At 47.8% G+C, this 20676-nt stretch overlaps 1 protein-coding gene across 1 annotated transcript in view; it reads right to left on the bottom strand.

Moving 5' to 3' along the window:
* Positions 1–1002: 1002 nt before the first annotated feature.
* TTYH1 (tweety family member 1) overlaps positions 1003–20676 on the bottom strand; it is a 66580-nt gene continuing 46906 nt past the window's right edge. Inside the window, exons 6-14 of the mRNA XM_054995506.1 lie at positions 18154–18226; positions 15564–15639; positions 14612–14667; positions 13288–13380; positions 13053–13145; positions 10517–10659; positions 7486–7677; positions 3858–3936; positions 1003–1981 (exon numbers count right to left, since the gene is read on the bottom strand). Coding sequence (XP_054851481.1) covers positions 1901–1981; positions 3858–3936; positions 7486–7677; positions 10517–10659; positions 13053–13145; positions 13288–13380; positions 14612–14667; positions 15564–15639; positions 18154–18226 — 886 coding nt within the window. The 3' untranslated portion in view covers positions 1003–1900. The remainder of the gene's footprint in view (positions 1982–3857; positions 3937–7485; positions 7678–10516; positions 10660–13052; positions 13146–13287; positions 13381–14611; positions 14668–15563; positions 15640–18153; positions 18227–20676) is intronic.

Raw genomic sequence — 20676 nt, 5'->3', positions numbered from 1 at the left:
TCGACAGATTTTAAAATGGTTTTATATGCAACTCCCTTGTCCAATGTTGCGATATGACTCGCGCCATGAGGGGAGGGGGAACAAGAATAGGATGGTGGTTTGTTTGCACAGCAGTAAATGGGAGCTAAATTGTGTGAATCATTCAGTTTCTTTTATATTATCTCCGCATATCAAAACCTGAATTTCAAAAACCTCCCTTACAAGTTTTTGAGTTCGCATTTCTGCATTATTGTTAATAATAACAATACCGACAACTATAACTGCACTTATATACCACTCTTCTAGACAGGTTAGTGCTCCACTCAGAGTGGTGAAAAAAATCAGTGCTGTTATTATCCTGACAAGACAGCTGGGGATCTGGGGCTGAGAGGAGCGGCTTATCCAAGGCCACCTACTGAGCTCATGGCAGGAGTGGGATTCGAACCAGCAGAGCGCTGATTCAGAGCCCAGCCCCTTAATGTTATATTTGTGTTAATTTTCAGTTGGCATGTTAAGATTTGAATTTCAGGCTCCTCACTCTTGAATTTCAAAATGCAAATTTTCAAAATCCTACTGTAATTTCAGACTTCAAATCTTCCCAACTCTAAATGCTTGTTTCTGAAATGTAAAAGTTGTAGAAATTTGGAATGTATGCAGTTTCCTTTTGTCCTACAGTCCCTGGAAGATTCCTCAGTAACCCCCCCCCCCAGCCCCAAACATACTGTCTGCTGATGTAGATATGGTCCTACTGGGTAGTTTGATGTTGCAAAAGATGTCATGTTAATTACTTACACTTTAATATAAAAAGGTTTCATCTATGTATTCTGTTTTATGATAGTTTTCAAATTTGCAGCTACCATTGTGTTTTATCTACTTAAGTATTTATATTTTTGTACTTATGTAATTCAGCTGTTGTGACCCACCTTGAGCCTGTTTGTGGGGGGTACAGGCTAGAAATCCAATCAATCAATCAACACAGACACACAGGAATCAAAAGAATATAAAATAAAGTTTCCCTTTTATTTTAAACTGGGCAAATTCCAAACGCTTGTTAGTGTTGTGGGGGGGAGGCTCTAATTAGGAGCAAAGAGGCTGGCGGGGAGCAGGGGAGGTTCTGGGCCCCCAGCTGGACTCCCCTCTTCCGTCTGATCTCTCTGTGGGTCCTGACAGGTTCCTTCAAGCTTTCTGGTCTACTTGATCTGAGAGCATGGAGCAGGGCAGAGTTTGCTGCTGGTGGGGAGGGGGGGGGACACCCTCAACCTTTTGCTCTCTTTCCATTTTCCCCTCCTGCCACACATTTGCTCTGTCCCTCCATTCATTCACTTTTTTTGCACACACACACACACACACGCATTTGTATATAGTGTTCCTATTCTTTCATTGTTTATTTTTACTCACTAACCTCTCATCTGCTCTTTTTTTTAAAAAAGGGTAGCTGTTTGCCACAAAAAGAATCTTGTAACCCCTGAAAGACTTCCTCATTTCTCATTGCATAAGGTTTGGTGGGCCAGAGTCCGCTTTGTCGGGGTCAGGGAGCGGTTGCAAGTAAGGAGCACTTTTCTCATTCATTCATTCGTTGTTCATTGCTCAGCCTTCTTGCTTCTCTCCTTTGTCCTAGTCCTCAATCATGCCTCTTCTTATTCTGTTCCATGTCTCTGCCCCCCCCCCCTTTTATCTTTTTTCACTCCTCGTTCTTGCCTCTGTTAACGTTCTTTATATACCAACAGTGATAACCCCATTCCTTGGTTTTCTTCCAGAGGCCAGGCAAATTAAGTGAGTGAAGAAAGGGCCAGGGGACTGACGTGGTGATAGGGCACACTTCAGTTGCACTCTGAGAAGAAATTCGGGGTGGGGTGGGGAGGAATCTGCTCTGTGTTAGTCAGATGGTGTGGATGTAGGTAGGGGGTCTTCTGGGTTGCATCTAGGGCTGGAATCCGGTCCGGTAGGGGGCTTCCACTTCTTCGCTAGCACCGACGTAAGACGCTCGCATGCTGGGGGAATACTGTGGGGCAACAGAGAGAGGAGTTGGGAGGTAAACATCCAAAAGATATATTACAACAGCAATTGTTGTAAGATTTGATTTCATCCGATTCTGTCCCTTGGCTGAGGCACCCAGCAGTAAAGTGGGCCTTGGACAGGTAGAAAAAGAGAGGAAGTTGCATCAGGGTTACCAATTCCAGCTCAGCAAATTCCTGGAGATTTGGGGATGGAGCCTGAGGAGGCAGAGTCTGGGGAAGGGAGGGACCTCAGTGAGAATGTAATGTAATAATGGAGTTCACCCTCCAGAGTAGCCATTTTCTCCAGAATTGATCCCTGTAGTCCGGAGATCAGCTGTAATTCCTGGAGATCTCTTGGCCCTACTTGGAATCTGGCAACCCTGGAGTGCAGCCCGTGCCTTTTCCTACTCTGCAAGTCTTGCCGTGGACATTCCGAACACGTGCTCCCTCCCAGCATACGGTGGTTCCGCACACAGCTTGTTAGCTGCCTGCCATTTCTCTTTGTTTTGGCTATGCACCCATTAAACACGGGTTGTTCACTGCAGCCTTCTGTTTCCCAGTTATCATAATTGTTCTAACTGTCCAGTTTTCTTTGCAGCTGACCAGAGCAACTCTGAAGGTGCAAGATTCCTGTCCAATGAGGATCGGACTTGCTCCCCCCTCTCAATTGATGTCCTCCTGTTTTGGCATGAGACACAGAGGATGAAATTCCGGCTGGACCAGTTAAACTCGGGCCACGTGCATTCCTTTTCTAAGTACTTAACTGCAAAGTTATGATTTTTTCCCAAAACAACTCATCACTCCCCCCTTCTGGGACTGCTTAATCAAAGAAAAGATTGGCCCAGGGACCCTTTTCTTCCCCTCTCATTTTCTTGGTAGAAAAAAATCACGCGGAGCTGCTTTGACTCCTGCCAGTACCCATATTTTTCCCTCAACAGGGCTAAAAGCAGTTCAAAGAGAGGTGACTTTTTCCAGCAAGAAAATGATGGTGAAAGAAAGGGTTAAAATGTCCTTTCCTTCTTTCATTTCCATGCTGATCTTTTGCTTGATAAAGCGATCTCAGAGGCTGTACTAGCCAAAGAGGAGGGAAATGTCACTTAGGAAGAAACCATCAAGTGTATCTGATCTCTTAAGAAACTCATCTTTGCTAAACAACTTTGAACTTTTACTAGGCCAAGGTAAACCTGTCAGGGAGACCTGTCACATGTACCACACCAGTCCAAGGAACTATCCAAGGAAAACCAGTTCTGGCTGGTTTTTTGACCTCTGGGCCAGCATCTCAGACTTCTTGTGTGAAAGCTAGAATTTCTGAATTGCAACATCATTTCCAGTGCATGTGCTTCACCTGTGTACATGCGTGCTGAACAGGCCAGCGGTTGAACTCAGCCCTAGCACCACTGGGCTTGATGCTACACAGGAAAATGCAGAGTCACTGTGTCTGCTTTCTCCACAGCCACCGACACAGGTTCTGTTGAGCTGCCCAGACGGGGTTGGTGGTGGCAATGTGGCTTCTTGGCAGGAGCAGCTGCAGGGACTGCTCTTGCACTAGCTTCCCAGCGCAATTCTTTGACACAGCACAAAGACCTAAGTGCAGGCTCATGGCATCTGCCAGCACCAGCCCTAGAGCCGAGAGGCCTTGCTGCTAGTCCTGCTTCCGCTAGACTTCCCCTGTTCTCACACAGGTACCAAAAGTTCTGAAACCCGAAATTGCCAATCCGGAACACTAGCCACGTATGGTGCTTTACCAGAATTCTGAGAAATGCCTATTTTCCAGCCTCGAGCTATTAAACCAGAGAGGGTTGTTGTGTGCTTGGGTATGGCTGGTGCATTTGCACCTGGCCTCAGGGTTACATAACACACGAGTCCATGCTGCTAACTTACCGAAGGGGGTGGGGAATGACGGTCAATGAGGGGGACACTCTCAAATCGAGGACTGCCACTGAACGAAGCGCTTTGACTCCTGCAAGCGACATCAACAAGGAAGTTGATAACACTCCTTCCCCTGCCCAATTACCACCTTCTCCCCCTGCCCTGGATCCAGTAGATTAATGGATTCCCGGATGCTACTAGAGATACCTGAAGCTTCCACCCCAGCAGTCATTCAGAGGCTCCCACATAGTGCCTCCAGAGATGTGACAGTTAATAAAATCCTTGATTTATTTTTTTATCACAGCATAGGAAGCTGAAGACTAACTAATGAATCTTACTTTGAGTAGGTCTTAGGCCAGGGGTCCCCAACATGGTGCCCGTGGGCACTGCCTGCTGACACCATTCCTGGTGCCTGCAAAGTATTTCTGAAAGTGGACAGAGCATTTGGCCACCAAGGTTTCTGATTGGACATTGGACATTTGATTGGTTGTGCAGATGTTTAAAAACATTGGTTCATCAGCTGGTGCCACCACAGCGCAGGGATCACTGTGTGAGTGAAGGTAAGCTGTGGCAGCCACTGTATGGTTGCGTTCACCTCCTGGGGCAGCCACTGCGTGGCAGTCATTTTGTGGCTGTCCCACCATGCCATCTCAGGATAGGCTCAAAATGGTTGAGGACCCCTGTCCGAGGCTGAGGATCCTCTGCCTGGTGGTAGAGTGTCCCACCCCCATATTTTGAAGCTTGCTTTTAAGGTTACCTGGGTGTGCACGCAGGGAGGGTGGAACATGCCCATTCCTCCACCATAGGAAAAGAATTCATACTCAAAAGTTTATAGACTGGGCCTAGGACAAATCCGGGTCCACCCTCTCTTTTCCACTGGCATTTGTATCACGTTCTGATCTCAATCTCTCAACAGAGGTCAGAGCAGGGCAGCAAGAAAAAATGTACAAGGGAAGAGGGAAGGATATAAAGTTGAGATGCTGGAGGTTTCAGAAGTTAACTGGAAACAAGAAAGCTTTGGGTGAGAAAGTAAACAGGAACTGAGAATGTGCTAAACTATGGAAGGGACTGAAAGGTTCATAATGTTCTCTCCAGAAGAGCATCCCTGAAATATCCTTTAAAAGCCTTGCTTTGGGACCAGATGGGCTGTTGGTCAGAACAAGTCCTGGATCCATATTGCTATGCAGGAATAAAGGGGTGCGAATGGGAGCAGATCTGAATTGCTGGCCAACTGGAAATGGGAACAGGTGAGCAAGACATGGAACGGACAGAGATAGCTGATGAAAATGCAAGGAATCCCTCTCTGGCTGCAGGCCTTAAACACAGCCCCGGCAGACAGTCCGTTGCTGCAAGTTTTGTGCTTGGAACGTTCCCAGAAGCTAATTAGGATTGGAACTACAGTGTGTGGGGAGAGAGAGGACTTGAAGCTTCCCTCCACATACACACAATTTTCCTGACCTGAAACAGGGCTATTTGCCCCTCTGGGGAAACCACGTGTAACGGAGGGCTGCATCTCAGGTAAGGAGAACTCAGCAGAGGAAAAGCTTCACACACCCCCCACCCCACATGCCGTGGTCCCAATCCAATTCAGTTTGCACATGCCTGAGAATTGAGTTCTGTGCCTGAACTTGGAATGCCTGTCTCATTGCTAGACCTGGAGGTGATATGAGGAAGACATAATGTGTAGTTCCTCTGAGCTGGAAATCTACAGCAGATTCTGGTTTGGGGAATGGCATCTGGCAAGCAGGAACCACCCGTAGTCCTCCACGGAAGGCAGGAACTGGTTCCAGCTTTTCTCAAGCAAACAACACAAACCTGTGGCCCAGATCTACCCCCATCAGCACTACCAATTTCAACCCAATGCCAATGTGGCATAGTGGTTAGAATGTTGGACTAAGAGCTGGGAGACCTAGGTTCGAATCCCCATTCTGCCTGACCTTGGGCCTGTCGGACACTCTCAGCCTAATTTAGGGTTGCTGTGAGGATAAAGTTGAAGAGAGGAGAACGATATAAGCCCCTTTGGATCCCCATTGGGGAGAAAGGTGGGATATAAATGACTTTCATTAATGTGTCTGGCTTTCTTTCAGACCAATTGGTCCAGACAGCATTCTCAAAACCAAGTCAGAATTAGAATGAATCCCTCTTTTCACCTTTTGTGTATATGCGCCTTAGAATTGGTGGCCTGCTTCACACCCATGCCAAAACGACTGGAAGGGGGCACACCCAGCGCAGTGGCTCGCTGGCGGCCTCCTCTGAGAGCCCTGCATTGGGTGCGATTGGACCATTCAGCCAATTTGAACCCAGCATACACCCTTGGTCACGATTGCCCAGAGCTGCCAATATGTTGCTGGTTCTGCTTCATGCATCCCAATAAGCCCGTCTCTCAAATCATGCTAGTTTGGGAATGACTTGTTCAAGTAGTGCCGCCCTGCTTTCCCAAGGGAGTGCATGTGTGGTACATTAGCTCATAGAAGCATCCGCAGGCAGCAAGTCCCACTGCCCAAAGCCCAGAACTCTTGTCATGTCTGGCATGTGGGATTCTGCTCTTTCCACCTCCACTCTTCCCAGCATTTGGAGGGAATCAGAGGAAACAGTAACGTTTTCCCAGGGATGAAGGCGTGTGGAACTCTTGGGCAGAGGGAGAAGCAAACAGAGTGGGAGGTGGGATAGCAGTTCTCCTCCGTTTGGAAGCCAAGCAGCAAAAGGCACAAAAGGGGGGATGCCAAGAGAGTGCAGATGGTACCATTAACGGCCACCACCCCTGCCTCAATGTTGCCAACATCTCCGCAAGGCAGAGAGACAAGAAGACTTGCTGACATCTCTTGCAAAACAACTTGGTTTAAAAATACTCAACTGACAGGTATTTCCATTTTAAGGCACCTTCTCAGGTATCGTTAAAATCTGAGTAGGGGAGTGCTATGTCGGAAACAGATCTTAGTTGTTACAGATATCCAGGTTTGAGTTCAGTGGCATCTTAGAGACCAGCAACATTATATTATGATTATTTTAAAATCCTGCAAAATCTATTTGACTAGAGGCAACAGTGGGTTGAAAGAAATGTGTGTTGAGGTCCACGCAAGAGATGCCTGACTCAAACCGCTATTTGGGGAAAGAGGCTTCAACCCCCCCCCCCCCATTTCCCTGTCCTTCAATGGTTCTGGGGATATACCAGTTGGCACACTGAGAAAAGCAAGTGTATCCCAGGGTACATGTGGTTTTCCTCACATTCCAGATAGTACACCCCCAGCCTGTGGTACTCTGTTATGTGTGCACCAGCCCATTCAAAAGCTATTCTCTTTCTCCAAAACAGCTCAAGAGGATTTAGAACACAGGAACAGGATGCAGAAGACGGTGGTCAGGAAAGGTCTGAAGCCATGGCAGGTGGGGAGAAAGTCAAACAGGAGGAATAAATGGGATGAGAATGACATGGTGTTGGGGAAGGGCAAGGGAAGGCAGAGGAAAAGGTGTGGGGAGCCCTCTGACGCTTGTTTGGGGGAGTCAGCCCTCCCTTCCCCCCACCACTCGCGCACTCAGCTCTTTGCCATCACTGGCTGCTCCAATCCAAGCCCCTCCCGCCTCGCAGGGGGTATCATGACCGAGCGCGCGGGGAGGGGGTTGGGAGGTGGTTGGGGCTACTCACATGTACTGTGAGACGGGGGCGTTGGAAATGGGGGGGGCTGAGAGGCGCAGACTGCCACGGCTGCCCCAGCTTGAACAGTGGCTATAGGAGCCGGGCAGGGTGGGCCCGGCGCCCCCCGCGCGCACCATCGGCGGCCTACGTGCCTGGGGCGTGAAAGGGTCGTCGTCCTCCATGTCGTCATAGTCCGAGTCCCTGCACAGGATCGCAAGGAGAAAGAGAGAGAGAGAGAGAGAGAGAGAGTGAGGGGCACGTTTGGAAGGAGTTGCCCTACCTGATAGAGCCTGGAGGCCCCAAGCAAGTCGTTGGTCTCTGTGGCTCATGATCCATCATCTCCTAGAAAACACAGCATATCTCCCAAATATCACACCGAAAGGAAAGCACCACATATTTGAAGCACTATATTTCCACAGGAGCCCTGACAATACATCTGTTCCTTATGTTATTTATTCCAACGTTTTAACTTTCCCCCAGCATTCAAAGCAGTTTACAAAACACCTGTTAGCTCATACTACAACCAAACCACAGTGGAAGCCAGTCTACAATCTTTTGCTGGTATAGTAGGTCATAGACACATATGCCAATCAATGCATGGATTTAGGGAGAAAATAAAGAGAGAGACAAAAGGAAACTCAGGGTGTTGTGCTTTCAGTACCCTTTTTAATGTCCATATTGCTGTAGCAGAATAGTGGATTGAATGGCCACTGGAGGGCTCAGCGGCGTAGCGTGGGTTGCCAGTACCCGGGGCAACTCCTGGCAGGTAGTGCCCCTGTTACCACTCGTGTGTGTGTGCTCCCAAGACCTTGCGATGATGTCACTTTTGATGTCATTGTGCAGGGCGGGCCGCCGTCCCTGGGAGCGCACCCATGATTTGGGCCGCTCACTCCTGGCCAGCAGCTGCTGCAGGAGGGCCAGCTTGGCGCTCAGCAAGTCAGCTGCCCCATTGGTGCAGCAGGCAGCCAGGGCAGTGCGGGCGGCCTCCCAGCCCTCCCGCGCAGCTGCCTGCACTGCCACCGCCAGCTCGACGTGCTCCCAGCCAGGAGCCATGCCAGGTGCCCTCTCTTTGGCAGCGCCCAGGGCAAGCAACCCCCTACCCCCCCCCCCCAAATACAACCCTGGGCGGGCTTTTCTATTGTGGTTACCTCCTCTCCTGCTTCCTTTCTTCTCTCATCAGAATAAAGGGCCCTGCAGCTTGTTGACTCTTAAATATGACACTGGTGAGACAAAGACCTTCCCCTTGTGACTCTGCAATAGGTTTATGGTCTGCTGCAAACCTGGGCTAAGCAGCAGTATATGTCTAGTTTGGATGCCGGAGATCAGTGGCCCTTGGGGATATCACGCCAGTGTTTAAACTCAGCATGTGTAACTGCTCTGCATAGGTTGCAGTACAGTTTAAATGAGACACTTTGTGCGAGCACAAAAGGACCACAGGGGAGTTCTTTTGCCTCCCAGGCATCGTGTCTATCCGGCCTCTGCTGCAGGCCACTTTTGTTCTCTGCAGCAGGGGAGGTGATAACCAGGGGAAACACAAGGGAACAGGGCAGGAAAGCATCCAGATACCCAAGGCGGAAGAGCGCAACCTCTCCTGTCTCGGGAAGCTGGCTGCAGTGGTACTTGTGTCTTCTTTCTAAAAGAGACTGCCAGAAGACCTATTGGATACCTTCTATTGAGATACATCAGATGACCGCGGCTGGTTTCTCAGACGATGCTGCCGCAACCATTCCTGGTGCTACAGTCACAATACCTGATGCCAAAGTCCAAACTTCAGTTATTCTAACACAAAATTTATGCAAACAGCCTTCAGGCAGATTCCCATGACTGATGCTACAATCATTCCAACTGGTAAGCGTTCTCCAGTTTTTAAGAAATATCTTCCATCTTTCAAGTACTAGTGTTTGTATTACTCTGGTGCCACACCACAGCTTGGCTCCCCAGAAACTGTACATGAAATCCCACCACATGATCAGGCTTGTAAATAGCCAACGACGTGGTTGCCTAGGGCACAAGAATAGCCTCTAGGCCAGGAAGCTTTACAAAAGTTGGCAAGTTCCCCCCTCCCGGAAGAGACGTAGAAGCAACTATGGACTAGTAACTTAGGTGGACTTGTTTGCAAGGTTATTTATTTAGAATATTTCTATGCTGTCTCTTCAGAGTTCTGCTTGTGGTAGCTTAGGATTAAGAAACACAGTATTAAAAAAGCAAACTATTAAAAAACAAACCACTGGACATAACCAGCATACACACTATCCACAAAAATTTAGACCATTAAAAAAGCCAATAAGATAAATAGAAGTCTGGGTTAAAAGATGTGTTTTAGCCCGAAAGTAAAGTAGACACCAGGTGAGCGTCTAGAGGGAGGGCATTCCAGAGGCAAGGTGCTACCACAGAAAAAGCCCCGTCTCTAGTCACCATCAAAGGAGCGGGCTGAGACAGCAGCCCCTGATAGTAGTCTGGCCATAGGGTTGCCAGGCCACCTCATCTCCTGGCAAGTCCAATGACAGCACTCCCAGAAGTGATGTCATTGCACCTGTGAAGGGGAGGGAGCCTGCCAGCCCATGGGCACAATAATGTCACTTAAGGAAGTGACATCATCATGGCCGGTGGGAGAGTGCCCACTGCGCATAGGCTCAGGAGGTTTTTTGCCCAGGCCTTTTCCTCCTGCCGGCCAGGTGAGTGGTGGCAGGGGGCAGAGGCTGGGAGTAGGGGATCCCCAGCCCTCACCAGGGGACCTGGCAGCCCTATCTGGCCACCACATTTTGGAACAAGTGAAGTTTCCAAATTGTTTTCAAAGGCAACCTCATGTAGAGTGCATTATAGTAATCTAACTTGGATGTGATCAAACCATGGATCATTGTGGTCAGATTACGCTTTTTGAGGGACAGCTGTAGCTAGTGAATCAGCCAGAGCTGATAAAAGGCACTACGTGCCACGGAGGAGACCTGATCCTCCAACCGAAGGCCAGGTTGTACTAAATTTGTCTCCTGCTAATGCCCATGACATCAAGAGGCCCAAGACATCAAGAGTTCAATCTTACCTGTTCTGAAACCTCTTCCAGGCACGGGGCAGACTGCAGACAGCTGTGGTGAAGGAAAGGGCAGAGAGGAAGGAGAAGAGAAGGAGAAAGAGCAGCCCTTCCATGCCATCGTAGCATAGTCCTTTCAGGGCATCCACATAGTCCTGAGAGAGAGAAAGAGAAAGGAAGAGAGAAAGGAAGAAAGGAAGATCATCATATATCGGGAGCAGGGGCTTGTCTGTGATGGCCCTGGAGCTTTGGAACGCTTTTCTCTATGCTTTTCTTTGGGAACAGACTTGTTCCACCAGGCCTCTGGACATTGTCATGGTTGTACCATTAGTTTTTATTTCTTGTTTTACTATTTTCATTAGTTTACACAGTTTACATAGCGACAACTTTTAAAGTGGCTATGTTTGTTTTTTAATTATTTGTGAAACTATCTTGAAAGGCAGTTTATAAATACTAAACAAGTTAAGTTTGAGCTTTCCCAAATAACTATGAAAAGAAAGACTAAAAGGGAGTGACCAGCTGGGCTCAAGGTCATGGCAGTAAGAGGATTTGAAGTCAAGTCTCCCTGACACTAGTCTGGCAACCCTAACCACTACACTATACTAGTGAGCCTCCCTACTGGTCTCCTGCCAGGGGAGGGGGCTGTATAGTTATCTCAGCCCTCCCCACATGAATTATAATCTGTTCAAGAAGGTTGTCTTCCCTCTCCCCTTCCCCCAGTGTTGCATTGGCAGGGGTGGATGGTATGGGCCGCTATCTTAAGAACTCAGGGCTCATTTCGAGGGGGAACGTGCAGGAACGCAGTTCTGGCAGTTCCCCAAAGAGGTCACCTGTCAGGTGGCCCCACCCACCTGACTCTCGGCCATTTTGGGCCCATTTTGTCCTGGATTGGGGCAGAAACAGCCCGGATCGGGCCTCTGACAGGTGGTGGGTCACTCTCCTGCTCAGCAGCGGCCTGATCCTGACCATTTTGAACTCCTGTTCGGCCATTTACATCCCCTTTTTGCCATTTTGGGCCCAATTTCGGCCCTGAATGGACAGGATTGGGTCAAAAACAGCCAAGATAGGTGATGCCTGGGGTGTGGTATATGCCAATCAGTTACACCAGGGGTGGGCAATTGTTTTGGCTCGGGGGCCACTTTGTGGGAGCGGAGGTTAGCGGAGGGCCGCACCTTTTAAAATGATTGCATTCATTAGTTAACTTTGCATTTCAGAAAAGGTATAAATTATATCATAAAAATCAATAAATATAAATTAAATAAAATAGTGGTAGTTTTATTCAATTTATTTATTGTGTGAGGGAGAAAAGCTGCAGAGTGTTGCTCTTTCGGTGCCAGGTGCCCAGTAGGTGACTGGCTTGGCGGGCCACATGTGGCTCTGTAGCGGGCCGCATGTGGCCCGCGGGCCGCAATTTGCCCACCCCTGAGTTACACCAATGACACATTTCCAGTGATGTCAAGGGCGTGGCACATGCAAATGAGTTATGCTAATGAGTTCCTCCAGCTCTTTTTCTTCGAAATGACCCCTGTAAGAACTGTTTTATTGTATTATATGAATTGAGATGACGATGTAGTTTAACTCTGGTTTTAAATGTATTTTATATCTTGTCGCAATCCACCTTGAGCCCACTTGTAGGGAGCACGGGCTAGAAATTGAATAAACAAACAAATCAATACTGGCTGTTGTAAGATGATGCATTTTTTAGAAATGCTTGTGTTAAAAATAACAACAGAAAATAACATCTGCTACCTCGTTAACTGGGGCACCTGTTAAATTTATCAAAATGATCTAACTGATTAACACAGAACACCACCACCCCTCAAATCTGGGATTCTATTCTTCAGACAATGGCTTGGATCCTCCTTAGATTTCTGTTGGTGCACAGGGTGGGCTATTTTTCCCTCCCTCCCTTCCACAGCAACCTCTACAATGCAGCCTCTGGAGGAATGGAGGACTCTCAGGAATAGCTTAAGGAGAAGTCAGAGGTCTCCCGTGGGAGGGATCAGCAACCAACCTCCCTTGCACATAAAGAAATCGTGGCAAGATTGAAGCCAATTTTTTTACCACCCCTATTTTTGGTTCTTTGGCTACTTAATAGTCAGAGTGGTTCTTTTGGTTTCTAATGTTTTCATTGCAAATGGTATTTTTACAGTTTCTGATTCTGGTTTTTTGTATCCTTCCCTAAGGCTCCGTTTTTATGGATGTGTCTTTACTGCACAAGCAAATGAATAACAGTGGGCCCAACCCATCCTGGTATAAATAATGTTGTTAAATTATAACTAGGGGGGCAGGGTAGCTCCCCTTGACCTGTCATCCTGTGCATCTGTCACACAGCCCATCTACTGGCCTCGGTTCCTGTGAGGCCTGCAGTCAATTCACCCTCTCCCCTTACAATATTAAGCATGCCTTCTAAGCCAACATGCCCATGTGCAAGAGAGCATGAGGAAACATGGAGACAATGCAGGGGGCGATGGCGATAGGAAGGGAAGGATCAATGGGGTAGCCTGCAGACCACCTGTTTATGGAAGAACAAGAATGGGGTAAGTACCTTGTGAAGTCCCCGACAGTTTAGCAAAGCAACAAGGTGATGGAAATTGCTTTCCGTGGTGTTCAAAGTGCTCTGGATGGACAGGATGTTCCTCTGCAATTCAGAAAAGCCGTGATTGAGAGAACCCAGGAGTCCTGGCTCACAACCATTTCCCTTCCCTCAGCCCAACCTTGTCTGATTCCTTTTCCATTAAGAAGAACCAAATGTCTCCCACTCTGCATGCATTCCTACTGACCTCAGCAGCTGGGAATTGTGGGATAGCTTCTCTCTCCAGTCCATACAGCTGAGAGTGTATGTTGGACAGCGCCCGTTGACACATGGTGAGCCTCTGTATCCAGGACGCAAAAGATTATGGGAGAAACAAAGTGTTGTGGTTAGAAAACTACACACCAACAGCAGGGGAAATTCTAAGGGCCCTGATTCCTGCTGTCCCACAAAATCAGGGCTGAATTCTACTTCCTTTTCCCTCCCCACAATTTATTTGTTTTGGATGTTCGCAAGCAACAACAACAAAAATAACTGGCATAAGAAAGCAAATCACTACAAAATATAAGATGAAAGGTTACTCGGTATAATAAGAGAATAATAGTAACAATCATTTTTTAAATCATCTTGACAACAAGATAAAGGCGGGCACGAACCAGGAAAATGGCGGTTCATTGTGGTTCATGGTTCGTTGAGTTTCACAAACCACGAACCATGAACCAGTATGAAATTGCCCAGTTCGTGAACTGGTTTTTTGGTTTGTGAACACATCACTTCTGGGGCAGCAGAAGGTCTGCAGAAAGCCCATCCCCCCCATTGCCTAGGAAACTGATTGATCGACACCAGGCTGTCTGCAGAGATTAACTGAAAAACGAACCAAACAAACTGGCCTAAAAATCATAGTGGTTTGTTGCAGTTCATCAGAAATGCCCTCCAACGAACTGCTGGTTCATGAACCCAAAAAAATGTCCCGGTTCATGACGAACTTTGGTTCATAGTTCGGTTCGTGCCCAACTCAACTTCTGAATCATTATTTACACCTAGCAGATTTTATAATAGAGTGGGGGCGGGGGAGAGACAGAAAAAGATAAAATTACAGCACAATCCTGAGAAGAATTACTCAGGTAGGTAGCTGTGTTAGTCTGTAGTAGTAGAACAAGTTCAAGTCCAGTAGCATCTTAAAAATCAACAAAATTTTCCAGGGTATAAGTTTTTGTGTCATGGCTTACTTTGTTAAATAAAAGCATGTGTGAATTTTGCTATTTTATCAAATGCAAAACCAGGGAATGAAAGTTTCTAGTCCCTACAGCAGTAGAGATGGCCTTGAAAATGTGTTGTCAATTCAGCCAATGGAGCCACAGAGATGGGACTGAGCCGTGGGCAAGACTTTGGGACTCATCCTTGGTCCCCCATGTGACAAATGAAAATGGAATGGATGGTACAGGGTAAATTGCTGACTGAACATTGGCTTAGTTTTCACAATTGATCCAGGAGGCAGATCTTTTGGGCTGCCTTGGCCCAGAGTTGTTTCCTACACACAGACCACACTTCGTAGGGGGAAATAGGATACCTACCTGTTGGAAAGGGTTAAAGACATCTTGGCTGCAGGATAAGTAATATTGCAGGATTTCTTCAGGTTTAGAAGGGAGAGAAAGAGACAAAAAATTAGACCCTGGGCTTATCTGAGCTGGTGTCATGAGATCCGGTGCTTGTTTATGCAATGGGTGTTTTTCTGTGATGCTACACAGGAAATAAAGAACTGTCACTCCCCTCACCCCCAACATACACACACACACACACACACACACAGAGGCTTTGTGCTTTTGACAGGTAATAACAATAACAACAACATTCGATTTATATACTGCCCTTCAGGCATTATTATCCCCACAACAAAACACCCTGTGAGGTGGGTGGGGCTGAGAGAGCTCCAGAGAGCTGTGACTAGCCCAAGGTCACCCAGCTGGCTTCAAGTGGAGGAGTGGGGAATCAAACCCGGCTCTCCAGATCAGAGTCCCGCACTCTTAACCACTACACCAAACTGGTACATGCCAGGCCAGACATTCAACAGGTACAGTTTCCCCCCCCCCCCATCTCTGTGTCACTGTCAGCACAGAACCTCTCAGGAATAGCAACCAGGGAAATAAACCAAAAAAATGCTCTGGATATCTATTCTTGTAAGCAAAGGTGTTAGTAATCTTTGCATAACAACTTGGTTCTGTAAACAAGCCTCACAAAGATTTGTCCAAGGCCAGGCAACGGAGTTGAATTTGAACCCCAAACTTCCAGGCAGAGTTGTTAGCTGAACCAGATAAGAAAAATCTGTCCTGCTCCCAAGGCTCTGACAGCACCAGAGTTCAACAGGTAAAGCATATCAGGGCGTGGAGATCAACAGTGTCACCTGCTGAAGTTTGCACACTTTGAGCCACTGCTAACGACGCAGTTGACAGGGGCTGCTTCCAAAGTCGGCCATCCTCGACCCGGGTGGGAACCCACCCTGCCCATTCATGGCAGCTTTGAGCCTACCTGGGCTGAGTCCAGTTCTGGCTTGGGTTGTGTTCAGCACGTAGCCATCTGGTTCAAAGCAGAAATCACTCAGCCCCTGAAAGAGGTGGAGGGTGGGTGGGAGGGACAAATGTCTCATTGCATCCTGTTGTCATCGGCGTCTAAGCAAAAGCAAGCAACCATCAATGCAATCCCAGGCAGAATTACTCCAGTCTAAACCCACTGATTTCAAGGGGGTAGACTGGAGTTGCCCTGACCTGGAGAGCCCAGCCCAATCCCATCAGATCGCAGGAGCGAAGCAGGGTCAGCCTTGGTTAGTAACTGGATGGGAGACCGTTAAAGAAGACCAGGGAAGTTATGCAGAGGTAGGCGATGGCAAACCACCTCTGGACGTCTCTTGCCTTGAAAATCCCACAAGGCTCGCTATGACTTGACAGCACCTTCCATCACCACCATCAGACTGGCATTAAATCTGCATAGGACTGCACTGTCAAGAAGGTGGAATCCAGTTAATAGACAGCATTGGGTCCATCTGATAGGCACCATAACACTTTGAAACGGTATGGAGCAGTAGATCTTTGAGGCATCCTGCTTGGAGAGGAAGGGAACGGAGAGGCTATGCATTGTTGTTCTATATGCATTCCAGGCCCTAAGGAGGCCCGCCTGGCATCGGCCAGGGCTTTCTCAGTCCTGGTCCCAGCCTGGTGGAACACTCTGTCCAATGAGACCAGGGCCCGGCGAGATTGATTAGCTTTTCGCTGGGCCTGTAAGACAGAGCTGTTCTGCCAGGCATTTGGTTGATGCCAGGCAGTGCGCCCTAGCCAGGGGAGTACAGATATGCCCTCCCTACTAGTGACACCTCCATCTCTCATATTTCCCTGCCAAAATACTCCGGAGATGGCTAAAAAGGTGGTCGTCTAGATTGTGTGCCACTGTGTTTACATATGTGTATGTATGTATTTATGTATGTATGTATGTATGTATTTTAATCCATGTATTTAAGATGTTTTATGGTTTTAAACTGTATATACTATGAAATATGATTTTAAACTTGGTTGTAATCTGCCCTGAACCTGCTGATGTGGGGAAAGCAGAATATAAATTGAATATAAATAAATAAATAAAAAATGTACTGTCTTCTAATTTTGTGATACAGTCTCTGCATAGTTTGTTGTATGTCTTATACTGTGTTTATTGGGACCAACACTCGGTTTGTTATCAGGGTTTGTCATTCCCCTGGGACTACTGAGAGCGTGTCATGCCTAGAACCCATCCAATTCCTTCAACTCTGGATTGAGAGGGAAATTGGCTTTAGTGGGTTTCTTTGAGAGAAGTTTGCCCTCCTAGTTGTTTGTCTCACTGAGGAATCCTTGACGTGTTTCCAAGTAATCTCAGCATTTTCCAGAAAACCAGGTTGTGAGGGATGGATTAGAATACATCATAGGGGGAAGGAGAAGGGGAGGGCAAGGGGAAGGTCAAAGTGGTGTATATTCTGTAAGGAGACCTGGCTGGGGCAACAGGGGCTCTTGGTCAGAACTGGGGGTGGGGGGGTCATTGGGAAGGCCTGAGGTGAGTTCATGTGGATGCAGCACAGAACTGAGGCACCTCAGAAGGGCTGTGCTTTAAACCCATTCATGGAGGGGACGGAACATGAATCGAGGTGGCTGGGAAGTACAAAGAGACTGTCTAGTGACTGCTAATTAAAAGCGGAATGTTTGTGTGTGTTTGTGGATGTGTATATAGGGGGGGGGCAATGATGGGGGGGGGGGACTCAACTCTGGCTGGAAATGCCAGCAATTAAATTAATGCGCCTCAGAGAGCATGAGATGGGTCAGATTTTACAGCAAGGCCACCCAGCCAGTTCTTCTGACACCATAAGATGGCCTTCTTTTTTCTTCCAGCTGGAGGCTCTTCTTTTTTAAACCTCTACAGGATGGGCAGAAATACAACAGCTCTGAGTATCTCAACACAAAGATACAGAGGCTGAAAATGTAGCATTGGGGGACTGATCCCCTGGAGGAAATGGGATCAATGGAGGATGAACTCCAGGCTATACCACAGCATCTAGTAGAAACAGAAGTTCTAGCGTGATATCCCATCCCTGCTGTGCTCCTTCGCCACCCCAGGCATTGCCCCCAAATTTCCAAAGCAAGTAGACTGCAGCTTTGCAAACGAAGTACCATCTAAAGGGGGAAGAGGCATACGACCATTGAGCTCAGAGTCTAACCGTGAAATCCTAAGCAGAGTTACTCCAGTCTAAACCTATTGAAACCAATGAGCGTAGACTGGAGTCAGTCTGCTTAGGATTTCACTGTAAAATTACCTAATTGCAACATTGCATAGGATAAAAGCCTTGAAGAAAATAGGCTACACTCCTCACCACCTTAGAGTTAGCTGAAGTTTTGTTCATCTCGAAGGAGGGCATCATCACAAGCATGGAAAAATACATGCGGGGAAAGGTCATAGAGGTAGCGGCATAGCCTATTTGCACGGCCAGGCTGGCCCTAGATTGCTCCCATTTCTCCTTTCCTTGTCCCAGTTTTGGATTTCATCACCATCCCCGTTCTACGGATATCCTTGACTCTTTACCCCCACCCAAGCCCTTACTCACCACAGCTGCTGCTGTCTCCAGCCCCATGGAGCCCCAGCTCAGGACGAGAACTAGGAAACTCATCACAGTCATTCTGTTGGAAGAAAGAAAGGCCCTTGAACGAGCACAGAGCTCCTCACCCTTCAAGCCGAGCTGCTTTTATAGCCGGGATGAGCAAATTTCCCTTATTTCATTTCATCTCTTCTTTCATTTATATTTTTGTCCGTGGTTTTAGCTACCGGTTTCGTAGATTCGTTGGTCTTGTGTACACATTACATTTTTTATAATATCCACAATCCGTACAGCATTTTGCACGCATTGTCATTCCTATGGATAATGTTGTATAATGCTGTTTTGCTGATACACAAATAATGCTGAAAAGCATGGAGCCGTGAGGGCCAAAAATGCAATGCAAGGAAGCCCAAAAGGATATGAAAATAGAGAATTCTGGGTTTGATTTACGTGAGGTAGAAGCAAAACTGAAATGAGGATTTTTGGGGGGGGTTGCACAGATGAGCAATCCTATTTGGTGCGGAGTCACACCACTGGTCCATCTAACTAACTACTGATTACTCTGACTGAGCGGCTCTCCAGGGCCTCAGACAGGAGTATTCAAGTCCAGCTACCTTTTGAGAGACTGAACCTGAGATGGTCTGCACAGGAGCATTTCTCCCACCAAGCTATTGAAGCAAGGTTCAGCTCTCCCACCTACCCTCGGTCATTGCTGGTATGGGAGATAACCAGGGGTCATTTTGTAGAAAAAGAGCAGAAGGAACTCATTAGCATATCTCATTAGCGTAACTGATTTGCGCGTGCCACGCCCCTTGACATCACCAGCAGTGTGTCATTAGCATAACTGATTTGCATATGCCACACCCCCTGACATCGCCTATCCTGGCTGTTTTGGACCCAATTGTGGCCATTCAGAGCCAAAATTGGGCCCAAAATGGCAAAAAGGGGCTGAAAATGGCCAAGAAGAGGCCCAAAATGGTTAGGATCAGGCCACTGCAGAGTGGGAGAGTGATCCACCACCCGTCAGAGGCCCGATCCGGGCTGTTTCAGCCCCAATCCAGGCTGAATCGGGCCCAAAATGGCCAAGAGTCAGGTGGGCGGGGCTACCTGACGTGACCTCTTTGGGGAACTGCCGGAACTGCGTTCCTGTGCGTTCTGCCTCGAAATGAGCCCTGGAGATAACAAGCATCACCTTCTGAAACTGTTGCTACTCAGACACAACCAACAGCAACATCCTTTGCTCAGGTTGACAAAATACCATGAACCCACCTGGCTTCTGAATACAAACTACCACTCAGCCGTGGCCGCCTACTTGAGGTTGTGTCACCTTTTTTCCTGACAGAGGCTGCATAAAGACACAGCTGCATGGCAGGCAAAAATCCAACTGCTGCATCCTTCGCTACTGTACCACTACTACTGCATTTGGATTACACTCAGTCCTTCAGAATTGCAGCTGTGTATATCAGACAGGTCTCCTGGGGCTCAAAGCAGGGGATGCAGACTGGGTCGAGGGGAGGTACAATAAGAGCACTTAGCTTGCGCATGCAATCAGTGCGCATGCACTCTGAAACTGCTCCATGTTGTGCTGGAAATGACATCATTTCCTCTGTGACGCAGAAGTGTTCCAAAGTGTGCAGGAACTCACGCCGGGGGGTTCTTGGCCTGTTTCTGCTCCTTTCCTCCCACCAGCCAGCTGAGAGGTGGTGGCCAGTGGAGACTAGGAGGGGGTATCCCCATCCCCACTGGGGGAATGGCAACCCTAGGCATGTATGTCATGACAAATCCCAGAGGATTAGCTTTGTTGGTGTGTTGCAGCAAGACAATAAAAGAATCTTGGGCCACCTTCACAGACGTAGTGCACCTGAAGCTTTCCTAGTCTAGAGTCACATTCACAAAGCATATCCTCCACTGGCAGGTATATTCATACGTGGGTGTAGAGAAGACCCCCCCCAAAGGATAAGCACTGGGGTCAAAAGGCCATGGGCACATGGGGTGCAGTCTGTGACATTTCCCCCACACAGCTCATGCACAACATTCAGGGTAAGTCCAGCAGCCATTCACAAAAGCAGTAACAGGCAATAACACAGTCTCCCCAGCTCTGCTAAACTAATTTAATCTGTTGCAAGGCTGCTGCCTGATCACGGTGAATGGGTCTGTCACTATGGTTTTGTCTTAAAGCGATGCCTGATTAGAATCCAGGAGTTGGCAAAAGGAGGTTAATGTTCCCTAATGGCTGTGGGTGGTCCCCTGAATGAGCAATTATGTCGGGGGAGAGGCTGCGGTTCAGTAGCAGAACACCTGCTTTGCATGCAGAAGGCGTTGGGCTCAGCCCCGAGAAAAGGACCAGGTAACTGGTGGTGTTGAAAGACCCCTAGCCCAGGCTCTGGAAAGCCACTGCCAGCCAGAGGAGACACTGCCGACCTTGATAGGCCAATGGTCTGACTCAGTATGAGGCAGCTTCATCTTTTCAGTTCAGCGGCAGAGCTGGAATTTATCACAATCACAATCATAAATTGTGCTCATATACTGCAC

This window comes from Eublepharis macularius, chromosome 12, assembly GCF_028583425.1.
Source record: "Eublepharis macularius isolate TG4126 chromosome 12, MPM_Emac_v1.0, whole genome shotgun sequence".
Taxonomy (NCBI): Eukaryota; Metazoa; Chordata; class Lepidosauria; order Squamata; family Eublepharidae; genus Eublepharis; species Eublepharis macularius.
This window is presented reverse-complemented; position numbering and strand designations above follow the sequence as displayed.